This window comes from Bombina bombina, chromosome 6 (assembly GCF_027579735.1).
Source record: "Bombina bombina isolate aBomBom1 chromosome 6, aBomBom1.pri, whole genome shotgun sequence".
Classification (NCBI taxonomy): Eukaryota; Metazoa; Chordata; class Amphibia; order Anura; family Bombinatoridae; genus Bombina; species Bombina bombina.
Window position 1 is genome coordinate 168,242,649 of NC_069504.1, and position 21,916 is coordinate 168,264,564.

Genomic DNA, 21,916 nt, shown 5'->3' on the forward strand with positions numbered 1-21,916 from the left:
AATCAAGCTCTGGAACAGTTCCTCCATTGCTATGTCTCAGATCACCACAATAATTGGTCTGAACTATTACATTGGGCAGAGTTTGCTCGTAATAGTGCTATTAATGCTTCCTCCAAGATATCCCAGTTAATGGTGAATTATGGGTTTCAACCATCCTTGCTGCCGGATTCATTCATGTCTCAAGGTATTCTGGCTTTGGAGGAGCATCTCCGGCAACTCCGTTCCACGTGGGTGCAGATTCAGGATTGCCTTCATTGTTCTATGCAGCGCCAAAAGTTCCAGGCTGATCGTAGGCATCTGCCCGCACCTTCCTACCAGGTTGGTGAGAGCGTTTGGCTGTCCTCCCGCAACTTGAACCTTTGTGTGCCTTCCAATAAATTGGCTCCCCGTTTTGTTGGTCCTTTTCGAATACTCAGACGGGTTTATCCTGTGGCCTACGCTCTTGACCTATCTCCTGCTATGCGCATCTCCAATGTTTTTCATGTCTCCCTCTTGAAACCATTGGTTTGTAATCGGTTTACCACTGTGTTGCCTCGTCCCCATCCTATCCTTGTTGACAACCATGAGGAGTATGAGGTCAGCAGCATTATTGACTCTCGTATGTCCAGGGGCTGTGTACAGTATTTGGTTCACTGGAGAGGCTACGGTCCGGAGGAGCGTTCTTGGGTTCCCTCCTCTGATGTTCATGCTCCCACCCTCCTCCGTGCCCCAATAAGCCTTTTGTCCTCCCGCGGGGGAGGGGTCGTTGAGGGGAGGGTACTGTCAGGGTTTTTTCCCTGTTGTGTTTGCCATTTGCTGCTGGCAGCCATTTTACTCACCTCTCTTCCTCACTATGGTGCATTGTGGGGGATGCTGCTCAATTCCTGCACTTCCTTTTATGGCCAGACTGGTGTGCATCATCCATGTGAGACAGGATGCAGTCTAAGAATTGTGATGTCATCACTTATTATTTAAAGGGCCTCTGGTCAGTATGCTTTGCCTTTGCGTTGTCTCAGACCTGTTTGTGAGAGTTCCTGTGTATTACCTGGCTGCCTGACGTCCTTCCTGGTTCCTGATCCCTGGTTTGTTCCTGACTCTGCTGTTTTCCTTGTTCCTGATTCCGGCTATTCTGACTATTCACTTTGGCTCCTGACTCGGCTTGTCTGACTACCAGCTCTGGTTTTGATTCCTGGCTTGTTATTTGACTTGTGGACTTTTTATTATTTTTTGCTATTAATAAAGGTGTGATTATTTTTGCACTTCTCGTCTCAGTCTGATTCCTGGCACCCTGACAGGTAACCCGACCTTACACTAAACTTTCTCAATCACATATATGGTGCTGCATACAAGTGTGGCGCAAACACCTAACACCTAACACCTAGCAAACACCTAACCAATGCGCAATATCTACCTCTCAACCGCCATGCCCCCACCACAATAACTAATAAATGTATTAACCCCTAATCTGCCAACCCCCATATCGCAAAGTATTGATTAAAGTTATTAACCCCTAAACCGCCATCACCCCACAATGCAACTAACAATAAAATGTGTTAACCTCTAAACCACCATCCCCCCCATTGCAAAGTACCTATTTAAACTATTAACCCCTAAAAAAAAACACATCCTAATCTAAGACTAAACTACCAATAGTCCTTAAAAGGGCCTTTTGTAGGGCATCCCCCTAAAGTGATCAGCTCTTTTACCTCAAAAATACAAATTAACCCCTAACAGTAAACCCCCCAAACACGATAAAATAAAAAACCTAACACTAAAAAAACCTAAGTTACCCATTGCCCCTAAAGGGGCATTGCCCTTAAAGGGCAATCAGATCTTTTTCCGCCCTTTAAAATAAAAAAATCCCTAATCTAAAAAACAAACAAACACCCAATAAAAATAAAGCCTAAGTCTAACCCTCAAATAGGCATTCAAAGTTCCTGAAGTCCGGCGGAGACGGTCTCTTCCAGGTGGCGACATTTTCATCCAGTGCGGTGACCTCTTGTATCTTCATCCAGAGAGAAGGCAGCATGGAGCGGAGGTGGCTGCGGAGCAAGACCGGTAGCCGCAGAGACATCCAGCAAGGAGGATCCTCTTCATGCGATAGTCTCCGCACACTGAAGTTTGAATGCAAGGTACCCGTTTTATATTTGGGGTACCTTGCATTCCTACTGGCTGATGTTTTCAAATCAGCCAATAGGATTAGAGATACTGAAATCCTATTGGTGGTTCAATTTTGTTGCTGCTAGCCAGACTTCCCTTACAGGCAGACAGAAGAGAAGGGAAGCTCTTGTTACGTGAGACATCTTATATACCAGAAATATTCAAAGATAAGATATGTAATTAGGCAATGTTACTCACACCACACTGCATCACTAGACATATGAGGTTGTCTAAGAAACTGGTAAACATTATAACCGCTATAACCATTGTAGTATGAGATGTGGTAGATGTATTCATTTCCACCTCATAAAACTATGTAGTATGCTCTATGATCAACTTATAATAGCACTATTATATCACAGGAGTGTCGTTGTTTTCCCTGATACAAATATCCACAGTCAAGGAATACACAGGTTCTTTGTTGAGACTTTGTTTATTGATCACGTACCAAGTTGATCAACATGGGAGAATTGTGCAGACAGCAAATTCTGAAGCTGGGCAGTCCAACATTCAGTTTTAACAGAGTACGTAATCAACATGGATCCACCAGAAAATATTCTACTTAAAGATCCCTTCATCTGGCTGCTGGGCAAAATACCTATGCTAATACATCTGTTTTCCTATACTTGTTACAGTTTACAAGAATGAGGAACAATTCAACAAGTTAGTTTCCATTTGAACCACCTGTCAGCAAAATAGCATACACTCTGTTTGACCTAGACTAGATTCATGTGCACTGGCCTGGCAGATAGTTGCCTGGCCCAATGTTACATGCAGAGAGGTAACATACTCACATGACAGGAGTTTTTAAACAAGATAAAGACAAGATAATTAAACACAAATAATGCATAAGCAAAAATATCCACTGTGGCCTATCTGACTAAACAAAAGCCCCCTTAAAAATAACCAGCTACCTGCATTATTTTACAGGAGATTATGATATCATTTAATATTTTTTGATGATGCGCACAGATATTTATTATATGATGGTAAATTTTGTAGAACTTATGCTTTGCTTATATGTTGTGTATACAGATGCATCTAATTTGGTTTGATTGATTATTGGATGTCCACCAAGGGGCGGGGTTTTGCTTATGTTTAAATTCATAGTCACTTGCTTTAATCTGGTTGTCTGAGGAAGGGGTGTAAACTGAATAAACCTTTGCTGTGTTTAAATCCAGAGAGTGTGCGATTTTTTGGATAAATGGATGGATAGATAGATAGATGGATAGATAGATGATAGATAGATAGATAGATAGATAGATAGATAGATAAAAATATATACAGGGGTGGAAAAATATCTATATGGTTTACTAGTCAGGGGTTAAAACTACTAACCCACAAGGAAAAAGTTAGTAGTCATATCAATGTTAAAAATAGGAAGATTTCTAAGTCGTCTGCTGCAATTTAAGTCGTCCAGGAGGAATATATGTGCAGCCACCAATCCGCAGCTAGCTCCCAGTAGTGCATTGTACTCCTGAGCCTACCTTGGTATGCTTTTTAACAAAGGATTTCAAGTGAATAAAGCAAGTTAGATACTAGAAGTAAATTGAAAAGTTGTTTACAATTGCTTGCTCTGAATCATGAAAGTTTCAGTTTGAATTTACTGTCATGTTTAGCATTGACACAGTTTCAAAGTTGTTACTGTTCCTTGAAATACTTGTAATAGATCAGAGTTATTTAGATATAATACTCATTAACCTCTTAAGGACATATGACGGAATTTTTCCGTCATAAAACAATTGCGCAAACTAAAAGCTGTGTCCTTAAAGGGTTAAAATCCTATTTTTAACAACATTGCTTTATGTTTATATATCTATTACACTTGCTCTATTTTTTAAAAGCATTTCAAGTGAACCTGGGCCATTAGATGTACTTACCCCTTTTGCCAAAGGTTGCCGGTCCTCTCCTGAAGGTGCAATTGATACTACTAAAACAGAAATATCTTCTATCCATCCAGCCAGGAAGAAAGAGAGATGCATAAAAAGGTGCTGGGAGATACAGATTTATTAGAGAGAGAAGGGGAGCTTTTTAGTGTTACATTTGAAGGGGTGGGTTTTGCAGTTGTTTGTGGACTAGTAACAGATAAATACACGTTTATTTTTGGACCTGCTGACTGTGGGGAAAAACTACAGCGCATTCCTCTAAAGTAATGGTATAACTCAATGACTGACAGCTCTTCAATGATGCAGCAATATCAGTTTATGCTAGAGCTAGCTTCAATGAATTGTCAGTAAATTGGGCAGACAGGGAGTTAAAGTGAAATGATATGTTATGATATATAATAATTAGATACTTGAATAGCGCACAACCTCAAACTTAATCGACTTGCGGCACTGATAACAGGTATTATTTATTATTAATATCCATAATATGAGCAATTTAAACACATAATTGCAAAAAAAATATGAATACAAGAAAAAAAAGCTTTAAAAGTGTGTAATTATTTAATTTAGCCTCTTGAGTATATGCATCTCCTTTGCTATGGCCAGTTATAGTTATTACTGCTACTCTGAGTTACCTTCAGGGGGCATAACCTCAAAAGGGGGAAATTTACTGTTTTTTTTGCATCTTGTTATCTATACATTAACTTATGGGACTTGGTCACGTAAACAATTAGAATATATTGCTACTGTGTTTGCTTTGATTAAAGGGGTGGTGTAATTAGGATATTTCACAATTTAAAAACATATAAAGTATATACAGAGGTTAAATATTCACCATGCTAATTTTTTTTACTATTCATTTATTTTTTAGGTTAAAGCTGCTTCAAAATATGTGGAAGTACCAGTAAGTTTTATTCCTGCTTTTATGTTTTTACAGTTTTAATCTTATGTATCAATTCTATATTTTTATTATTATTATGATGTTGGTTATGAAAACAGTTGTGATAGTAATTATGTTTTATGCCTGCAAATAATTTCTATAGCTAAAAAAATAAATAAATAATAATTTGTCTTGTCCCATCATCTTGAGCTTTTTTATGGTGCAAGATCATCTTCAGAAAGGATGAATCTTGGAACCAAATGTAAGGCTGGATTACAAGTGAAGCTCAATCGCTAGAGCAGGGTACTACGGTTTTGTACTAAGAATTAGGCTTAATCTGGTATTACAAGTGGACCGTTAAACATTTTAACCAAAGCATCTTAAAGGAACATTTATTTCATGATTCAGATAGAGAATATATTTTTAAACAGCTTTTTAATTTACCTCTATTTTCCAATGTGCTTCATTCTCTTGGTATTCGTTTTTGAAGGTGCAGCAATACTCATAGGAGTCTAATATTTGAGGGATTTATCCAACATGCAGATGTTTGGTCGCCCTAGACTATCGTGAAAAATAATTAATATTTGTGTGTTCCACCTGTGATCTAGGCCCTACTTTATGCCATGATGAAGTAGAATTCAACTATGTATATTTGTAAAGATACAAATATAAATAACTATAGATTTGCCTAGATGTCCCATGATCTAGGGTTTTCAGATGTTACTTTGTTCAAAAATGTTTGCTTTTCCAAATAGATTGCCCCCTAGAAATACCAATAAAACACTGGCCTGCTGATAACCCTATATAAAAGTGCAACATTTGAAGCCAGGGTGGTAACATCTACCAGAATACAAATATTGGTTCTGTGACTAAAAAAACAAATTAAATGTATTGTTTAAATACAACACTATAAGTATTTTATTTCATGAGCTAATCATATGGTTTGCTTTGCCTTTTCTCTTGTAAGGTGTATCCAGTCCACGCTGTCATCCATTACTTGTGGGATATTCTCCTTCCCAACAGGAAGTTGCAAGAGGACACCCACAGCAGAGCTGTCTATATAGCTCCTCCCCTAACTGCCACTCCCAGTCATTCTCTTGCAACTCTCGACAAGAAAGGAAGTATCAAGAAATATTTGGTGACTTAGTGTAGTTTTACCTTCAATCAAGAGTTTGATATTTTTAAACGGTACCGGCGTTGTACTGTTTTACTCTCAGGCAGAAATTAGAAGAAGAATTCTGCCTGGAGGTTTGATGATCTTAGCGGTTTGTAACTAAGGTCCATTGCTGTTCTCACACATAACTGATGAATATGGGAAAACTTCAGTTGGGGGAACGGTCTGCAGATTACCTGCTTTGAGGTATGTTCAGTATTTTTAGTTCTAGAGAGATGAATAAGTTCTAGAAAATGCTGACAGAGCCTTGTGTATTTGAGGTAAGCCTGATGCAGTGATTTAACAGCGACTGGGATCATGCTTACATAACAGTGTAATATTCATGTTAATATTCATATTGCTTAGTGACAAAACGTTACATGATTTCATAAAATAGGACGTTTTTTCTCTGAGGGAGATAAGTCTTTATTTGGGGCCTAGTTTCCACATGGCTAGTTAGATACTCCTAGGAATACTTTCTTAAGGCCCCTCTGACATCCAGTACATGGAGGGAGGGGCCTATTTTAGCACTCTAACTGTGCAGTTTTAATTCAGACTGAGACATCCAGCTTCCCTAGAAGAGTCCTCTGGCATCTGAGAACCATTTCAAAGGGGTTATTTCTGCACAAAATCGTATTTAAGGGCAGGTAGGAGCCTCAGCAGAGCTGTGGCATGGTGCTCAATTGACTTTTAACGTTTTTTAACGTTTTTCAATCCGGTTTGGGGCCTAAGGGGTTAATCATCCATTTGCAAGTGGGTGCAATGTTGCCTTAGTCCCTTACTCACACTGTAAAAATTTCAAAGATTTTACTGTATTTTTTCACTGTTTTGCAGTTTAAGTGCTAGTTTTTTTCTCTTAAAGGCACAGTAACGTTTTTGTTTAATTGCTGTTTCACCTTTATTAAAGTGTTTTCCAAGCTTGCTTGTCTTATTACTAGTCTGTTAAACATGTCTGACATAGAGGAAACTCCTTGTTCAATATGTTTGGAAGCCATTGTGGAACCCCCTCTTAGAATGTGTACCAAATGTACTGAAATTTCTATAAACTATAAAGACCATATTATGGCGCTTAAAGATTTATCTCCAGGGGATTCTCTGACTTAAAAGAGGGAGATTATGCCATCTAACTCTCCCCATGTGTCAGAACCTATACCTCCCGCTCAAGTGACGCCAAGTACATCTAGCGCGTCTAATTATTTTACCTTACAGGACATGGCGGCAGTTATGAATGCTACCCTCGCAGAGGTATTCTCCAAACTGCCAGGGCTACAAGGAAAGCGAGACAGCTCTGGGGCTAGAACTAATACAGAGCTTTCTGATGCTTTATTGCCTGTGTCCGATATACCCTCACAATACTCAGAAGCCGAAGCAGGTGAGCTTCTATCTGTGGGTGACATTTCAGACTCAGGGAAGGCGTTACTTCAGTCTGATTCTGAGGTGACAGCGTTTAAATTCAAGCTTGAACACCTCCGCTTATTGCTTAGGGAGGTTTTAGCGACTCTGGATGACTGTGACCCCATTGTGGTTCCAGAGAAATTGTGTAAAATGGACAAATACTTTGCAGTGCCTGTTTACACTAATGTTTTTCCAGTCCCTAAGAGGTTTTCGGAAATTATTACTAAGGAATGGGATAGATGTGCCGTTCTCTCCCCCCCTGCTTTCAAAAAGATGTTTCCCATAGATGCCACCATACGGGACTCGTGGCAGACGGTCCCTAAGGTGGAGGGAGCAGTCTCTACCCTAGCTAAGCGTACAACTATCCCCGTTGAGGACAGTTGTGCTTTCCTAGATCCTATGGATAAAAAATTGGAGGGTCTCCTTAAGAAACATTTTTTACATCAAGGTTTTATTCTCCAGCCTCTTGCATGCATTGCCCCAGTTACTGCTGCAGTGGCTTTTTGGTTTGAGTCTCTTGAGGAGGCTCTACAGGTGGAGACCCCATTAGATGATATTCTAGACAGGATTAAAGCTCTTAAGTTAGCTAACTCCTTTATTTCTGACGCCATTTTTCATTTAGCCAAGCTAACAGCTAAGAATTCAGGTTTTGCCATTTTGGCACATAGGGCTCTATGGCTTAAGTCCTGGTCAGCAGACGTTACTTCAAAGTCTAAGCTTCTTAACATCCCCTTCAAGGGACAGACCCTATTCGGGCCCGGTCTGAAGGAGATCATTTCTGATATTACTGGTGGTAAAGGTCACGCCCTTCCTCAGGATAGGTCCAATAAGTTAAGGACCAAACAAAATAATTTTCGTTGCTTCCGAAACTTCAAGAGTGGCGCAGCTTCAGTTTCCTCTAATGCAAAACAAGAGGGAAATTTCGCCCAGCCCAAACCAGTCTGGAGACCTAACCTGGCTTGGAACAAGGGAAAGCAGGCCAAGAAACTGTGGCTGCCTCTAAGACAGCATGAAGGAGTAGCCCCCAATCCGGGACCGGATCTAGTGGGGGCAGACTTTCTCTCTTCGCCCAGGCTTGGGCAAGAGATGTGCAGGACCCCTGGGTATTAGAGATTGTTTCCCAGGGATATCTTCTGGACTTCAAAGCTTCATATCTCTCACAATTATTTGTAAACCAGTTAAAGAGAGAGGCATTCTTACGTTGTGTTCAAGACCTACTGGTTATGGGAGTATCCACCCAGTTCCAAGGGAGGAACAGGGGCAGGGCTTCTATTCAAATCTGTTTATAGTTCCCAAAAAAGAGGGAACTTTCAGACCAATCTTGGATCTCAAGATCCTAAACAAATTTCTCAGGGTCCCATCCTTCAAGATGGAGACTATCTGAACCATCCTCCCTATGATCCAGGAGGGTCAATATATGACTACTGTGGACTTAAAGGATGCTTATCTCCACATTCCAATTCACAGAGATCATCATCAGTTCCTCAGGTTCACCTTCTTAGACAGGCATTACCAGTTTGTGGCTCTTCCCTTCGGGTTAGCCACGGCACCAAGAATCTTTACGAAGGTTCTAGGGTCCCTACTGGCGGTTCTAAGGCCATGGGGCATAGCGGTGGCTCCTTACCTAGATGACATTCTGATACAGGCGTCGACTTTTCAAATCGCCAAGTCCCATACGGACATTGTTCTGGCCTTTCTGAGGTCTCACTGGTGGAAGGTGAACGAAGAAAAGAGTTCTCTCTCCCCTCTCACAAGAGTTTCCTTCCTAGGAACACTGATAGATTCAGTAGAAATGAAAATTTTTCTGACAGAGGTCAGGTTATCAAAGCTTCTAACTTCCTGCCGTGCTCTTCATTCCACTTCTCGGCCGTCAGTGGCTCAGTGTATGGAAGTAATCGGCTTAATGGTAGCGGCAATGGACATAGTTTGGTTTGCCCGCCTACATCTCAGACCACTGCAACTTTGCATGCTCAATCAGTGGAATGGGGACTACACAGATTTGTCCCCTCAGCTAAATCTGGATCAAGAGACCAGGGATTCTCTTCTCTGGTGGTTATCTCGGGTCCATCTGTCCAGGGGAATGAGTTTCCGCAGGCCAGAGTGGACTATAGTGACGACAGATGCCAGCCTTCTGGGCTGGGGCGCAGTCTGGATCTCCCTGAAGGCTCAGGGTTCATGGACTCAGGAGGAAGCCCTCCTTCCTATAAACATTCTGGAACTGAGAGCGATATTCAATGCTCTTCAGGCTTGGCCTCAACTAGCTGCGGTCAGGTTCATCAGATTTCAGTCGGACAATATCACGACTGTAGCCTATATCAACCATCAGGGGGGAACAAGAAGCCCCCTGGCAATGTTGGAGGTTTCAAAGATAATTCTATGGGCAGAGGTTCACTCTTGCCATCTCTCAGCTATCCATATCCCAGGAGTATAGAACTGGGAGGCGGATTTTCTAAGTCGGCAGACTTTTCATCCGGGGGAATGTGAGCTCCATCCGGAGGTATTTGCCCAGCTGATTCATCTATGGGGCAAACCAGAACTGGATCTGATGGCGTCTCTTCAGAACGCCAAGCTTCCTTGATAAGGGTCCAGGTCAAGGGATCCCCAGGCAGCGCTGATAGATGCTCTAGCAGTGCCCTGGTCCTTCAGCCTGGCTTATGTGTTCCCACCATTTCCTCTCCTCCCTCGTCTGATTGCCAAGATCAAGCAGGAGAGGGCTTCAGTGATTTTGATAGCACCTGCTTGGCCACGCAGTACTTGGTATGCAGATCTGGTGGACATATCATCCTTTCCACCATGGACTCTGCCGTTGAGGCAGGACCTTCTACTCCAAGGTCCATTCAAACATCCAAATCTAATTTCTCTGTGGCTGACTGCTTGGAGATTGAACGCTTGATTTTATCAAAACGTGGTTTCTCCGAGTCGGTCATTGATACCTTAATTCAGGCTCGAAAGCCTGTCACCAGGAAAATCTTTCATAAGATATGGTGTAAATATCTTCATTGGTGTGAATCCAAGGGTTACTCATGGAGTAAGGTCAGGATTCCTAGGATATTATTATTTCTCCAAGAAGGATTGGAAAAGGGATTGTCAGCTAGTTCCTTAAAGGGACAGATTTCTGCATTCCATAGATATCAAGCTTTTATCTTGGAAAGTTCTGTTTTTGGTAGCTATCTCTTTGGCTCGAAGAGTTTCAGAGTTATCTGCCTCACAGTGTGATTCCCCAAACCTGGGTTTCTTCCTAAGGTGGTATCTAATAAGAATATCAATCAGGAGATTGTTGTTCCGTCACTGTGTCCTAATCCTTCTTCAAAGAAGGAACGTCTACACAATCTTGACGTGGTTTGTGCTTTAAAGTTTTATTTACAAGCTACTAAGGATTTTCGTCAAACATCTGCATTGTTTGTTGTCTACTCTGGACAGAGGAGAGGCCAAAAGACTTCGGCATCTTCTCTTTTTTTTTGGCTGAGAAGCATAATCCGTTTAGCTTATGAGACTGCTGGCCAGCAGCCTCCTAAAAGAATTACAGCTCATTCCACTAGAGCGGTAGCTTCCACATGGGCTTTTAAAAATGAGGCCTCTGTTGAACAGATTTGTAAGGCGGCGACTTGGTCTTCGCTTCATACTTTTTCTAAATTCTACAAATTTGATACTTTTGCTTCCTCGGAGGCTATTTTTGGGAGAAAGGTCTTGCAGGCAGTGGTGCCTTCCATTTAAGTTCCTGCCTTGTCCCTCCCTTCATCCGTGTCCTAAAGCTTTGGTATTGGTATCCCACAAGTAATGGATGAACCCGCGGACTGGATACACCTTACAAGAGAAAACAAAATTTATGCTTACCTGATAAATTTCTTTCTCTTGTGGTGTATCCAGTCCACGGCCCGCCCTGTCACTTTAAGGCAGGTGTTTTTTATTTTTAAACTACAGTCACCACTGCACCCTATAGTTTCTCCTTTTTTCTTGCTTGTCTTCGGTCGAATGACTGGGAGTGGCAGTTAGGGGAGGAGCTATATAGACAGCTCTGCTGTGGGTGTCCTCTTGCAATTTCCTGTTGGGAAGGAGAATATCCCACAAGTAATGGATGATCCGTGGACTGGATACACCACAAGAGAGAGAAATTTATCAGGTAAGCATAAATTTTGTGCTAAGGTAACAAGATTTAGGGACTGCATGGTTTTATCAGCATGTGTATGTGGCAAATAGGTAATTAAATACCCTTCATTCTGTGTTCTTCCATATTATTTAAAAAGCTATCTCAGCATCTAATTCAGTTAAAATATATGTATATGCAAATAAGTCAAACCCTCTATGTGCCACAAGTAGCAACCCTGTTCCCTAAAGTAACTTACCACAGTACACACCTGAACTGCCCTCTACTTGGTGACTCAGATTACTGCTCAGAATCTACAATTATCATCCAAGTATGTTCTTATATGCACTGTATGAAGACACAACGTTGTGTATAACAAAAACATCATCATAGCAATGATTGATTAGTTTCATATATATATATATATATATATATATATATATATATATATATATATATATATATATATATATATATGTACAGAGGCGTAACTAGAAACCACAGGGCCCAGTTGCAAGAATCTAAGAAGGGCCCCTGTACCCCCACCCCAGAAAAAATGTATTTGATACATATCTTGTTTTTCTTCTTTTTTTTTTTACATTTAACACAGAAAAAAAAATGTGAATCAGATCACATGTCTGCAAAAGGAGGAGCCCTGTGCCCACAGTTTGTGAGATGGTCTGACCCCCTATTACTGTATATAGTGACACTGTTAACCCACCAGTACTGTATATAGTGAGTCAGTGACACAGTCTGTAATCTGCCGGTGAGATGGCTGACCTGACCCTACCCGCCCCAGTACTTTATAAAGTGACCATAGTAGTCTGTGACATAGTCCAGCCCCCCCCGTACTGTATATAGTGGTACTGTATAGTGACACTGTTTACCCGCTCCCCCCATGCTGTAGTAACAAGGCTTGTAATTTGCTGGTTCCACAAACATACACACACATACATGCATAAATACACACACAGTCACATACATACATACACACATACAAACACATAAACACCAATGGGTAAAACAGAAAGACTAACCCCTGTAGTCAGAAACACTAGTCAAGCATCATGTCACACTCGCATGATATTAGTGCAGGCAGTGGCAGGTCAACTTCTTTTTTTTTTTTTTTTTGAAGCTGGACCCCCACCCTTGGGGGCCCAGTCGCAATTGCGACCTCTGCACCCCCTGTAGTTTCGTCCTTGCGTATACGTTGATTGGAGTAGCCGTGTTAGTCCAGAGATTTAGATATCAAAATAACAAGAGTATTGCATTGAGCAATGATACTTTTTTATTGGACTAACTATACATTTATAAGATGACAAGCTTTCAGAAGAATGCCTTCCTTTTTCAAGCCTGAAGCAATACTGACCAGTTTGATGGAATTTACAGATTATATCTTAAAACACAGGCTAAAAAGACAGAAAGTGTTACAGAGGTCTGAATGCAGGGGGAGAAGGGGGTGTCGTAAAAATCATGATGGGGGTTTAGGAGACAGGCAGATAGTGTCAGTACAAGATAACAGGCAGGGGAAATATATGGTTATACACCAGCATATACTGACATAAAGTTATATATCAACATAGAATCAACATTAATAAAGATGGGAAATTAGGTATACAGGGGAATATAAGATAGTCAAAAAGGGAGAAAGGAAAAAAAGAAAAAAAAGGGGAATAATAATAATGACAAAATTGTGGACATAGGCTTACCTGCGTACCTATGCATAGAGAGTGTGAAATATACAATGAAATTGACTACAGTATATGAAAGTACATTACAAAAAAAAATTTGATAATGGGTTAAGAAACCAGAGTCCACATTTAGTCCAGAATTTAGCAAGTTGAAGTTCATTATCATTTTCATTTCAAAGGTTTTTCTTTCCATGGTGTTTTTGAAGTTGCCTCTGAGAATCTTGATTTTTTAGGTTTTGGATGGAGTGGCCAGGTTGGGTGAAATAGTGACCAACAGGGGTACAGTATTTCTTTCTAATGACACGGTGAGTCCACGGATCATCATAATTACTATTGGGAATATCACTCCTGATTAGCAGGAGGAGGCAAAGAGCACCACAGCAAAGCAGTTAAATACCACTCCCCTTACCCACAACCCCCAGTCATTCTTTTTGCTTGTATCAGTTGCAAGGAGGGGTAAAGTAAGGTGTCTGATTCTTCAATCAAGAGTTTGTTATTTTAAAGCAGAGCAAGTTTGCTCTGGTTTTTTTTGGGGGGGGGGGTTTAGCCGTAGTCCATGTCAGTCTCTTCAGTAGGGCAATGGTGGCTTTTAAACATTTGGGAACTTGGGGGGTATAATCCCCTCTGCGCCTCCCATATAGTTTGTGCTGCCCTTCTTTTGAAAAGTCTGAGTATGGATTATTCAGTCTTTTGTTTTTTGCTTGTCCACAGGTCCATGTAAGGAATGTTACCTTTCAAACTATGTGAGCTGCCGTGCTGCCGGGCAGATTATTATTAAGGTAAGTGCTGTTTTTGTTTAGAAAGGCTGGCACTTAGGGGGTTAATATATTCGTGACTGTGTTCAGGTTCAGGTTTTATTACTCATGGCAGTATTGTGGGGCACTGTGAGGAGTTGGATGCAGCTGAGATGGTTTTGGGGAGTTTTTTATTCTTGTCGGGTGCTGAATGGCTGCTGAGAGGGAGTTTTTACTCTTTGTTGGTCTTGTGTATGGATTGGAGCGTTTTTCGGCTACGAGCAGGCAGATTCCTAAGGGCACTCAGAGTGTTTTCTCCAGGCGGCGGTTTTCTTACTGTTAGTAGGTGTTATGCCGGCTGGGAGGTTGGAGACGCCCACGATGGGCGGAGTAGTGTTCGGCATGAGTGTTGTGCGCTCTTCCGCTCAGTGTTATACGGAAGCGTGAGGTTATTCTGCTGCTTCTCCAGTGCTGAATGTTACTTCGTGGAGTGGTTGTTTCAGCAGTGAGGTCTGGATCGTTTGGGAGTCGGTATCTACTCCGGTCGGTAGGAGGTTGGTTTAGCACTTCAGTGGGGCTTGTTAGTGTATAGAGGTGCTTGATAGGGCTCAGGGTTTGCTGCTTTTGGGGCTCTTATTTTACTCTTATTTTTCGTTATGTTTTAAAGGGACAGTAATGTTTTATTTTTGGATCAATTTTGTTTAATTTGTTAAGATGGACAAGGAGGATTTGCAAGCAGTCACTTGTAATTTATGCTTAGATGCTAATGTGGAGCCACCTATTCCTTTCTGTTCAGAGAACATTGCAGTATAGGGATAGACTTTTTGATTCAGAGCCTTCATTTTCTAAGGAGAGTGTTGTTCAGGAGTCTCCTGTTCAAGCTATTCTGCAGCTTTCTCCCCAATCATCCCAATTTCAATCCTCTTCTCATGCAGTGCCCTGCATCTCGTCTCAGGTTGGTTTTCTTTGCAGGATATGGCTACTCACATATCCTCTGCTATATCTGAGGCTTTGTCTGCTTTTCCTGCGTTGCAGGGAAAGCGCAAAAGGAAGTATAAGGTTTCTGACTCTGTTGCAGTTATGTCAAATGTTTCTTATCATAGGTTTGAGGAAGAAGATACTTCAGTTGCGTCTGAGGGTGAAGTCTCTGACTCTAATAGTGTTACTCCTTCCACTGATTCGGAGGTGGTTTCTTTCAGATTTATGCTGGAGCACCTCTGTTTGTTACTTAGGGAGGTTTTGTCTACTTTGGATGACTCTTATTCCTCTGTCATTATTACTCCCAAGAAAGCTAGTAAACTTAATACGGTTTTTGAGGTTCCTTCTGTGGCGGAAGTTTTTCCTGTTCCAAATCGTGTCTCAGAGATTATTTCACGATAATGGGAGAAGCCTAGTATTCCTTTTTCTCCTTCTCCTATTTTTAGGAAGATGTTTCCTATTGCGGATTCTATTAAGGAATCTTGGCAGACAATTCCTAAGGTAGAGGGAGCTATTTCCACTTTGGCTAAGAGGACCACTATTCCTATTGAGGATAGTTGTTCTTTTAATGATCCCATGGATAAGAAGTTGGAGACTGTGCTTAAGAGGATTTATGTTCACCAGGTGTTACAATGGCAGCCTGCTGCGTGTATTGCTACGCTTACCAGTGCGGCTGCATATTGATTTGATGTGTTGTCTTATTCTATTCAACAGGAGTCTTCTCTGGAGGAAATTGAAGATAGAATTAAGGCTTTAAAATTGGTCAATTCTTTTCTTGCTTTGCTGTTTTTGCACGTGGGGTTTTATGGTTAAAGTCCTGATCTGTGGATGTATCTTCCAAATCTAAGCTTTTATCTATTACTTACAAAGGGAAGACTTTGTTTGGGCCTGGTTTGGCTGAAATTATTTTGGATATTACTGGTGGGAAAGGGCATTCTCTTCCTCAGAATAAGAGAAATAAGCAGAAGGGTCGTCAGAGTAATTTTTGTTCCTTTCAAGTTCTCTGGTAAGTCTTCCTCCTCCTCTTCCAAACATGATCAGTCCAAGCCTTCTTGGAGACATAATCAGTCCTGGAGCAAGGGGAAGCAATCTAAGAAACCTGCTGCACACTCAAAGTCAGCATGAAGGATCTGCCCCTGCTCTGGGAATGGATCGTGTGGGGGCAGGCTGTCTTTTTTTCGCTCAAACCTGGGTTCGGGACGTTCCAGATCCCTGGGTGATAGATACTGTGTCCCAGGGATACAGGCTGGAGTTCAAGGATCTTCCTCCCAGTTGCAGGTTTCATCTATCAAGGTTACCTGTAGACCAGATAAAAGAGAGGCATTCTTAAATTGTGTTCAGGATCTTTCCGACATGGGAGTGATCGTTCCTGTTCCAGTTCAGGAGCAGAGACTAGGGTTTTATTCCAATCTGTTTATTGTTACCAAAAAGGAGGGAACTTTCAGACCCATCCTGGATCTCAAGTGTGTAAACAAGTTTCTCAGAGTTCCGTCATTCAAGATGGAAACTATTCGTTCAATTCTTCCTCTGGTTCAGGAGGGTTAATTCCTGACTACAGTAGATCTATAGGATGCATATCTGCATATCCCCATTCACAAGGATCATCACAAGTTTTTTAGGTTTGCTTTCCTAGACAAGCATTTTCAGTTTGTGACTCTTCCTTTTGGTATTGCAACAGCTCCCAGGGTGTTTTCAAAGGTTCTGGGTGCATTGTTGGCAGTTCTCAGATTGCAGGGGGTTGCGGTAGCTCCTTATTTGGATGACATTCTTGTTCAGGCGCCATCTTTTCATCTAGCAAACTCCCACACAGAGATGCTTTTGTCTTTACTGCACTCCCACGGTTGGAAGGTGAATTTAGGAAAAAATTCCTTGATTCCGGCTACAAGAGTGGTATTCTTGGGAACCATTATAGATTCTCTGGAAATTAAGTTCTTTTTGACAGAAGCAAGGAAGTCAAAAATGTTCAATTCATGTCTGGCTCTTCAGTCCTTTTCTCGGACGTCAGTGGCCCAGTGTATGGAGGTTATTGGTCTAATGGTCTCAGTCATGGACATCATTCCGTTTGCTCGATTCCATCTCAGACCTCTGTAGTTACGCTTGCTGAGACAGTGGAACAGAGATTATATGGATCTATCTCCAAAGATTGTTATAGATCAGGCTGCAAGAGATTCTCTTCCGTGGTGGTTGTCTCAGGATCTTCTCTCCCACGGAACCTGTTTTCGCAGGCCTTTCTGGGTGATTGTGACCATGGATGCCAGTCTGCTGGGTTGGGGAGCTGTCTGGGATTTGTTGAAGGCTCAGGGTTTGTGGAGTAATCGGTTCTTCCTATAAATATCTTAGAGCTGAGGCAATATTCAATGCTCAGTTGGCTTCAACCCAGTTTATCAGATTTCTGTCGGACAATATAACGTCCGTGGCTTACATCAATCATCAGGGAGGAACTCTGAGTTCCTTGGCGATGAAGGAGGTAGCCATGATTATTCAGTGGGCAGAGCCTCACAATTGTTGTCTGTCTGCGATTCACATTCCAGGGGTGGACAATTGGGAAGTGGATTTTCTGAGCAGACAGTCTTTTCATCCAGGGGAGTAAGAGCTCCTTCTGGAGATGTTTTCCAGTTTGATTCTCAAGTGGGGTCAACCCGGAGTTGGATCTTATGGCATCTCGTCACAATGCCAAGCTTCCGAAGTACGGTTCAAGGACAAGGGATCTTCAAGCGATTCTAATAGATGCTCTAGCAGTTCCTTGGAAGTTCAGTCTGGCATACGTGTTTCCTCTGTTTGCCCTTCTTCCTCGAGTTATTGCTTGGATCCGACAGGAAAGGGCGTCGGTAATTCTCATTGCACCGGCGTGGCCTCACAGGATTTGGTATGCAGATCTGGTGGAGATGTCATCCTTTCCACCTTGGAGTCTTCCGTTGAGGAAGGACCTTCTGCTTCAGGGTCCCTTCCTTCATCCAAATCTCATTTCTCTGAAGCTGACTGCTTGGAGATTAAATGCTTGATTCTATCTAAGCGTGGTTTTTCTGAGTCAGTTATTGAGACTATGAATCAGTCGCGTAAAAGATTTATTACAAGATATGGCATAAATATCTGTATTGGTGTGAATCTAAGGGTTACTCTTGGATTAGAGTCAGGATTCCTAGGATTTTGTCTTTTCTCCAGGAGGGTCTGGAGAAAGGTTTCTCTGCTATTACCCTGAATGTTCAAATTTCTGCTTTATCTGTTCTGTTACATAAACGTCTAGTGGATGTACCAGACGTTCAGTGTCTTTGTCAGGCTTTGGGTAGAATCGGCCTATGGTTAAGTTTTTGTCTCCTCCTTGGAGTCTTAATTTAGTTTGAGTTCTTCAACATGCTCAGTTTGAGCCTATGCATTCTTTGGATATTAAGTTGTTAACCTGGAAGGTTTTGTTTTTGGTTGCTATCTCTTCGGCTCAAAGAGTTTCGAAGCTCTCAGCATTGCAGTGTCAAGCTCCTTTTCTTATTTTTCATTCGGATAAGGTAGTATTACGTACTGCTTTAGGTTTTCTTCCTAATGTTGTTTCAGATAAGAATATTAATCAAGAGATTGTTGTTCCTTCTTTGTGTCCTAATCCTTCTTCTTATAAGGAACGTTTGTTGCACAACCTGGATGTAGTTCGTGCTTTGAAATATTATTTACAGACGACTAAGGATTTTCGCCAGTCTTCTTCTTTATTTGTTATCTTTTCTGGGGTCAGAAAGCTACGGCTACTTCGCTTTCTTGTTGGTTGAGGAGTATTATTCGCTTGGCATATGAGACTGCTGGTCAGCAGCCTCCTGAGAAAATCACGGCTCACTCCACGAGGGCTGTTTCTTCTACCTGGGCTTTCAAAAATGGTGCTTCTGTAGATCAGATTTGCAAGGCTACCACTTGGTTATCTATACACACTTTTTCAAAATTTTACAAATTTGATACTTTTGCTTCAGCTGAGGCTGTTTTGGGGAGAAAGGTTCTTCAGGCAGTGGTGCCTTCTGTTTAGGCTTACTGTCTTGTCCCTCCCATATCATCCGTGCCCTCTAGCTTGGGTATTGATTCCCAATAGTAATCATGATGATCCGTGGACTCACTGTGTCATTAGAAAGAAAATGAAATTTATGCTTACCTGATAAATTTGTTTCTTTCTTGACATGGTGAGGCCACGGCCCGCCCTGTATTTTCAGACAGTTTATTTTTACATTAACCTCAGGCACCTCTGCACCTTATATTACTTCCTTTCTCCTTTCTCATTGGTCGAATGACTGGGGGTTGTGGGTAAGGGGAGTGGTATTTAACAGCTTTGCTGTGGTGCTCTTTGCCTCCTCCTACTGATCAGGAGTGATATTCCCAATAGTAATTATTATGATCCGTGGACTCACTGTGTCAGGAAAGAAACTAATTTATCAGGTAAGCATAAATTTCATTTTTGTTTCACAGTGGTTTTTGATTGAGTGTATGTGTAAGTTCATCCAAAGGTGCAGATTTTAGCTTGTTTCTCCAATATAACATCCCACTTCATATGCAGTGCAATGTATCATGTATACCACATTTGCAGATATACATGATTATGCCCATTTAATGTTATAGAAATTACTCTTGTGATTTGCTGTGCTGCTTTCACAAATGTGTTGACATAGTTTGCAGAGAACTTTGTTGCAGCTCTTGTTCCATTCTGGGTGTTCTGTTTATCAAGGGGTAGCTTTCTGTGGACCAGTTTCTGTTTTCGGTTGGGTAGTTGTCTGAGTGCCAGGATAGAAGGTTTTGGGAAGATTTTTGTGATTGTGGGATCCTCTAAGAGTAGTGGCTGTAAGTCTTTTATGGTTTTTCGTATTCCTTCTACAGCAGGGTTATATTTGACTACTAGTGGGATACGCGATATGTTTTTCTTCTCCCTGTATTGTAGCAAGTGTTCACGTGTGGTATTAAGGGCAGAGTTCATTTGTTTGTTTATAACCCTTGTTTTGTAACCTTTTTCTCTGAATGATTGGGACAGTGTGATGAGGTGTTTGTCACAGTCCTTGGTGTCTGAGCAAATTCTGTTATATCTGGTGGCCTGGCTGTAGATTATGGATTTTTTAATGTGATTGGAGTGGGAGGTGGAGCTGTGGAGGTAACTGCATCTATCTGTTGGTTTCCTGTATACAGATGAGTGTAATTTGCCATTTGTGATGGATATTGTTGTATCCAGGAAGCTGACACAGTCTCTAGAAAAGTCCATTTTAAGCTTGATTGATGCATGAAATAGATAAAATGATTTATGAAAATGTTCTCCTTCTGTCCATATGATGAAAATATCATCTATGTAACGAAAGTATTTGAAGGGTTTGTGAGGGTGAGTAGTTAGGAATCTCTGTTATAAACCAGCCATGAAGAGGTTTGCATACTGTGGTGTCATTTTGGTGCCCATGGCTGTTCCCATGGTTTGTAAATAGATGGAGTTATTGAAGATGAAATAATTGTGGGTGAGTATAAATTCTGTACGTTTACTGACTGTAGAAGAACTATACGTCTGGTTAGAGCTGTCTGAGGAAAGGAAGTTTAAGCAGGCATCAATACCATCTTTAAGTGGAATATTGCTGTACAGGGATTCCACATCCATATTGTATCCTCTGGCAATTCTGTTATCTAGCTGATTTTGTTAAGAAAATCAGTGGTGTCTTTTATAAAGCTAGTGGTGTTAATAACTAAGGGCTTAAGAATATTTTCCACTAGGCCCGATATTTACTCAGTCAGAGTGTCCATGTCAGTTATTATTGGTCTCCCTGGGTTCCCTGGTTTGTGGATTTTTGGGAGCATGTAGAATGTCCCTATGCTAGGGTTAGAGGGCACCAGTTTGTCCAGTTTATGTTGTGTGTATTTGGGGAATGTTTTTATTAGTTTTCTAAGTTGCAAAGTGTATTCCTGGGTGGGGTCCTTTTCCAGTTTATTGTAATAAGTAATAATTATTATTATTATTATTAATATTGTAATAAGTAATTGTCTATTTCCCTCTGTGATGTTTTCCTGTGTATTCATGATCACCACTGCTCCTCCCTTGTCCGCAGGCAGAAAAAAATAATGTATAACCTCTAACATTTAGAAAAAAACGCTATAAAAAACTTAAATAACAATAAAAATATTACCATTAAGCCTGCGGATAAGGAAGGAGCAACCTAACCACTGCGAAACAAAATACTGTACCCCTGTTGGTCACCATTTCACCCAACCTGACCACTCCATCCAAAACCTCAAAATCAAGATTCTCAGAGGCAACTTCAAAAACACCATGGAAAGAAAAACCTTTGAATTGAAAATGATAATGCACTTCAACTTGCTAAATTGTGGACTAAATGTGGATTTTTTTGTAATGTACTTTCATATACTGTCAATTTCATTGTATATTTCACACTCTCTATGCATAGGTACACAGGTAAGCCTATGTCAACACTTTTGTCATTATTATTATTCCCCTTTTTTTTCTTTTTTTCCTTTCTCCCTTTTTGACTATCTTATATTCCCCTGTATACCTAATTTCCCATCTTTATTCATATGGATTCTATGTTGATATATAACTTTGTCAGTATATGCTTTGTGTATAACCATATATTTCCCCTGCCTGTTATCTTTTACTGACACTATCTGCCTGTCTCCTAAACCCCCATCATGATTTTTACGACACCCCCTCCTCCCCCTGCATTCAGACCTCTGTAACACTTTCTGTCTTTTTAGCCTGTGTTTTAAGATATCATCTGTAAATTCCATCAAATTGGTCATGACCTTTAAAGTCGTCAATCCCCGGCCTAACCTTATAACAATTATTAAATAACTTAATTACAATAAATAAGGAGTTACACACAACTTTGGTATAAAAATTGTCCGCAGCCATTTTATTAACAACATAAGTTAAAATATTGTGTAATAAATATTTTCAAACATTTAACAGAACATACCTGATGTTCATAAATAACATTCAAATCAAACTGTCAATTCCCCACAGCGG

At 41.0% G+C, this 21,916-nt stretch overlaps 1 protein-coding gene across 3 annotated transcripts in view; it reads left to right on the forward strand.

Annotated features, from left to right (window-relative positions):
• The window catches only part of CADPS2 (calcium dependent secretion activator 2), a 1,413,577-nt gene that overhangs the window by 1,178,394 nt on the left and 213,267 nt on the right, over positions 1-21,916 (forward strand). For all 3 annotated transcript variants that reach the window (XM_053716670.1, XM_053716668.1, XM_053716669.1), the window contains one exon: positions 4,897-4,929. In XM_053716670.1, coding sequence (XP_053572645.1) covers positions 4,897-4,929 — 33 coding nt within the window. The remainder of the gene's footprint in view (positions 1-4,896; positions 4,930-21,916) is intronic.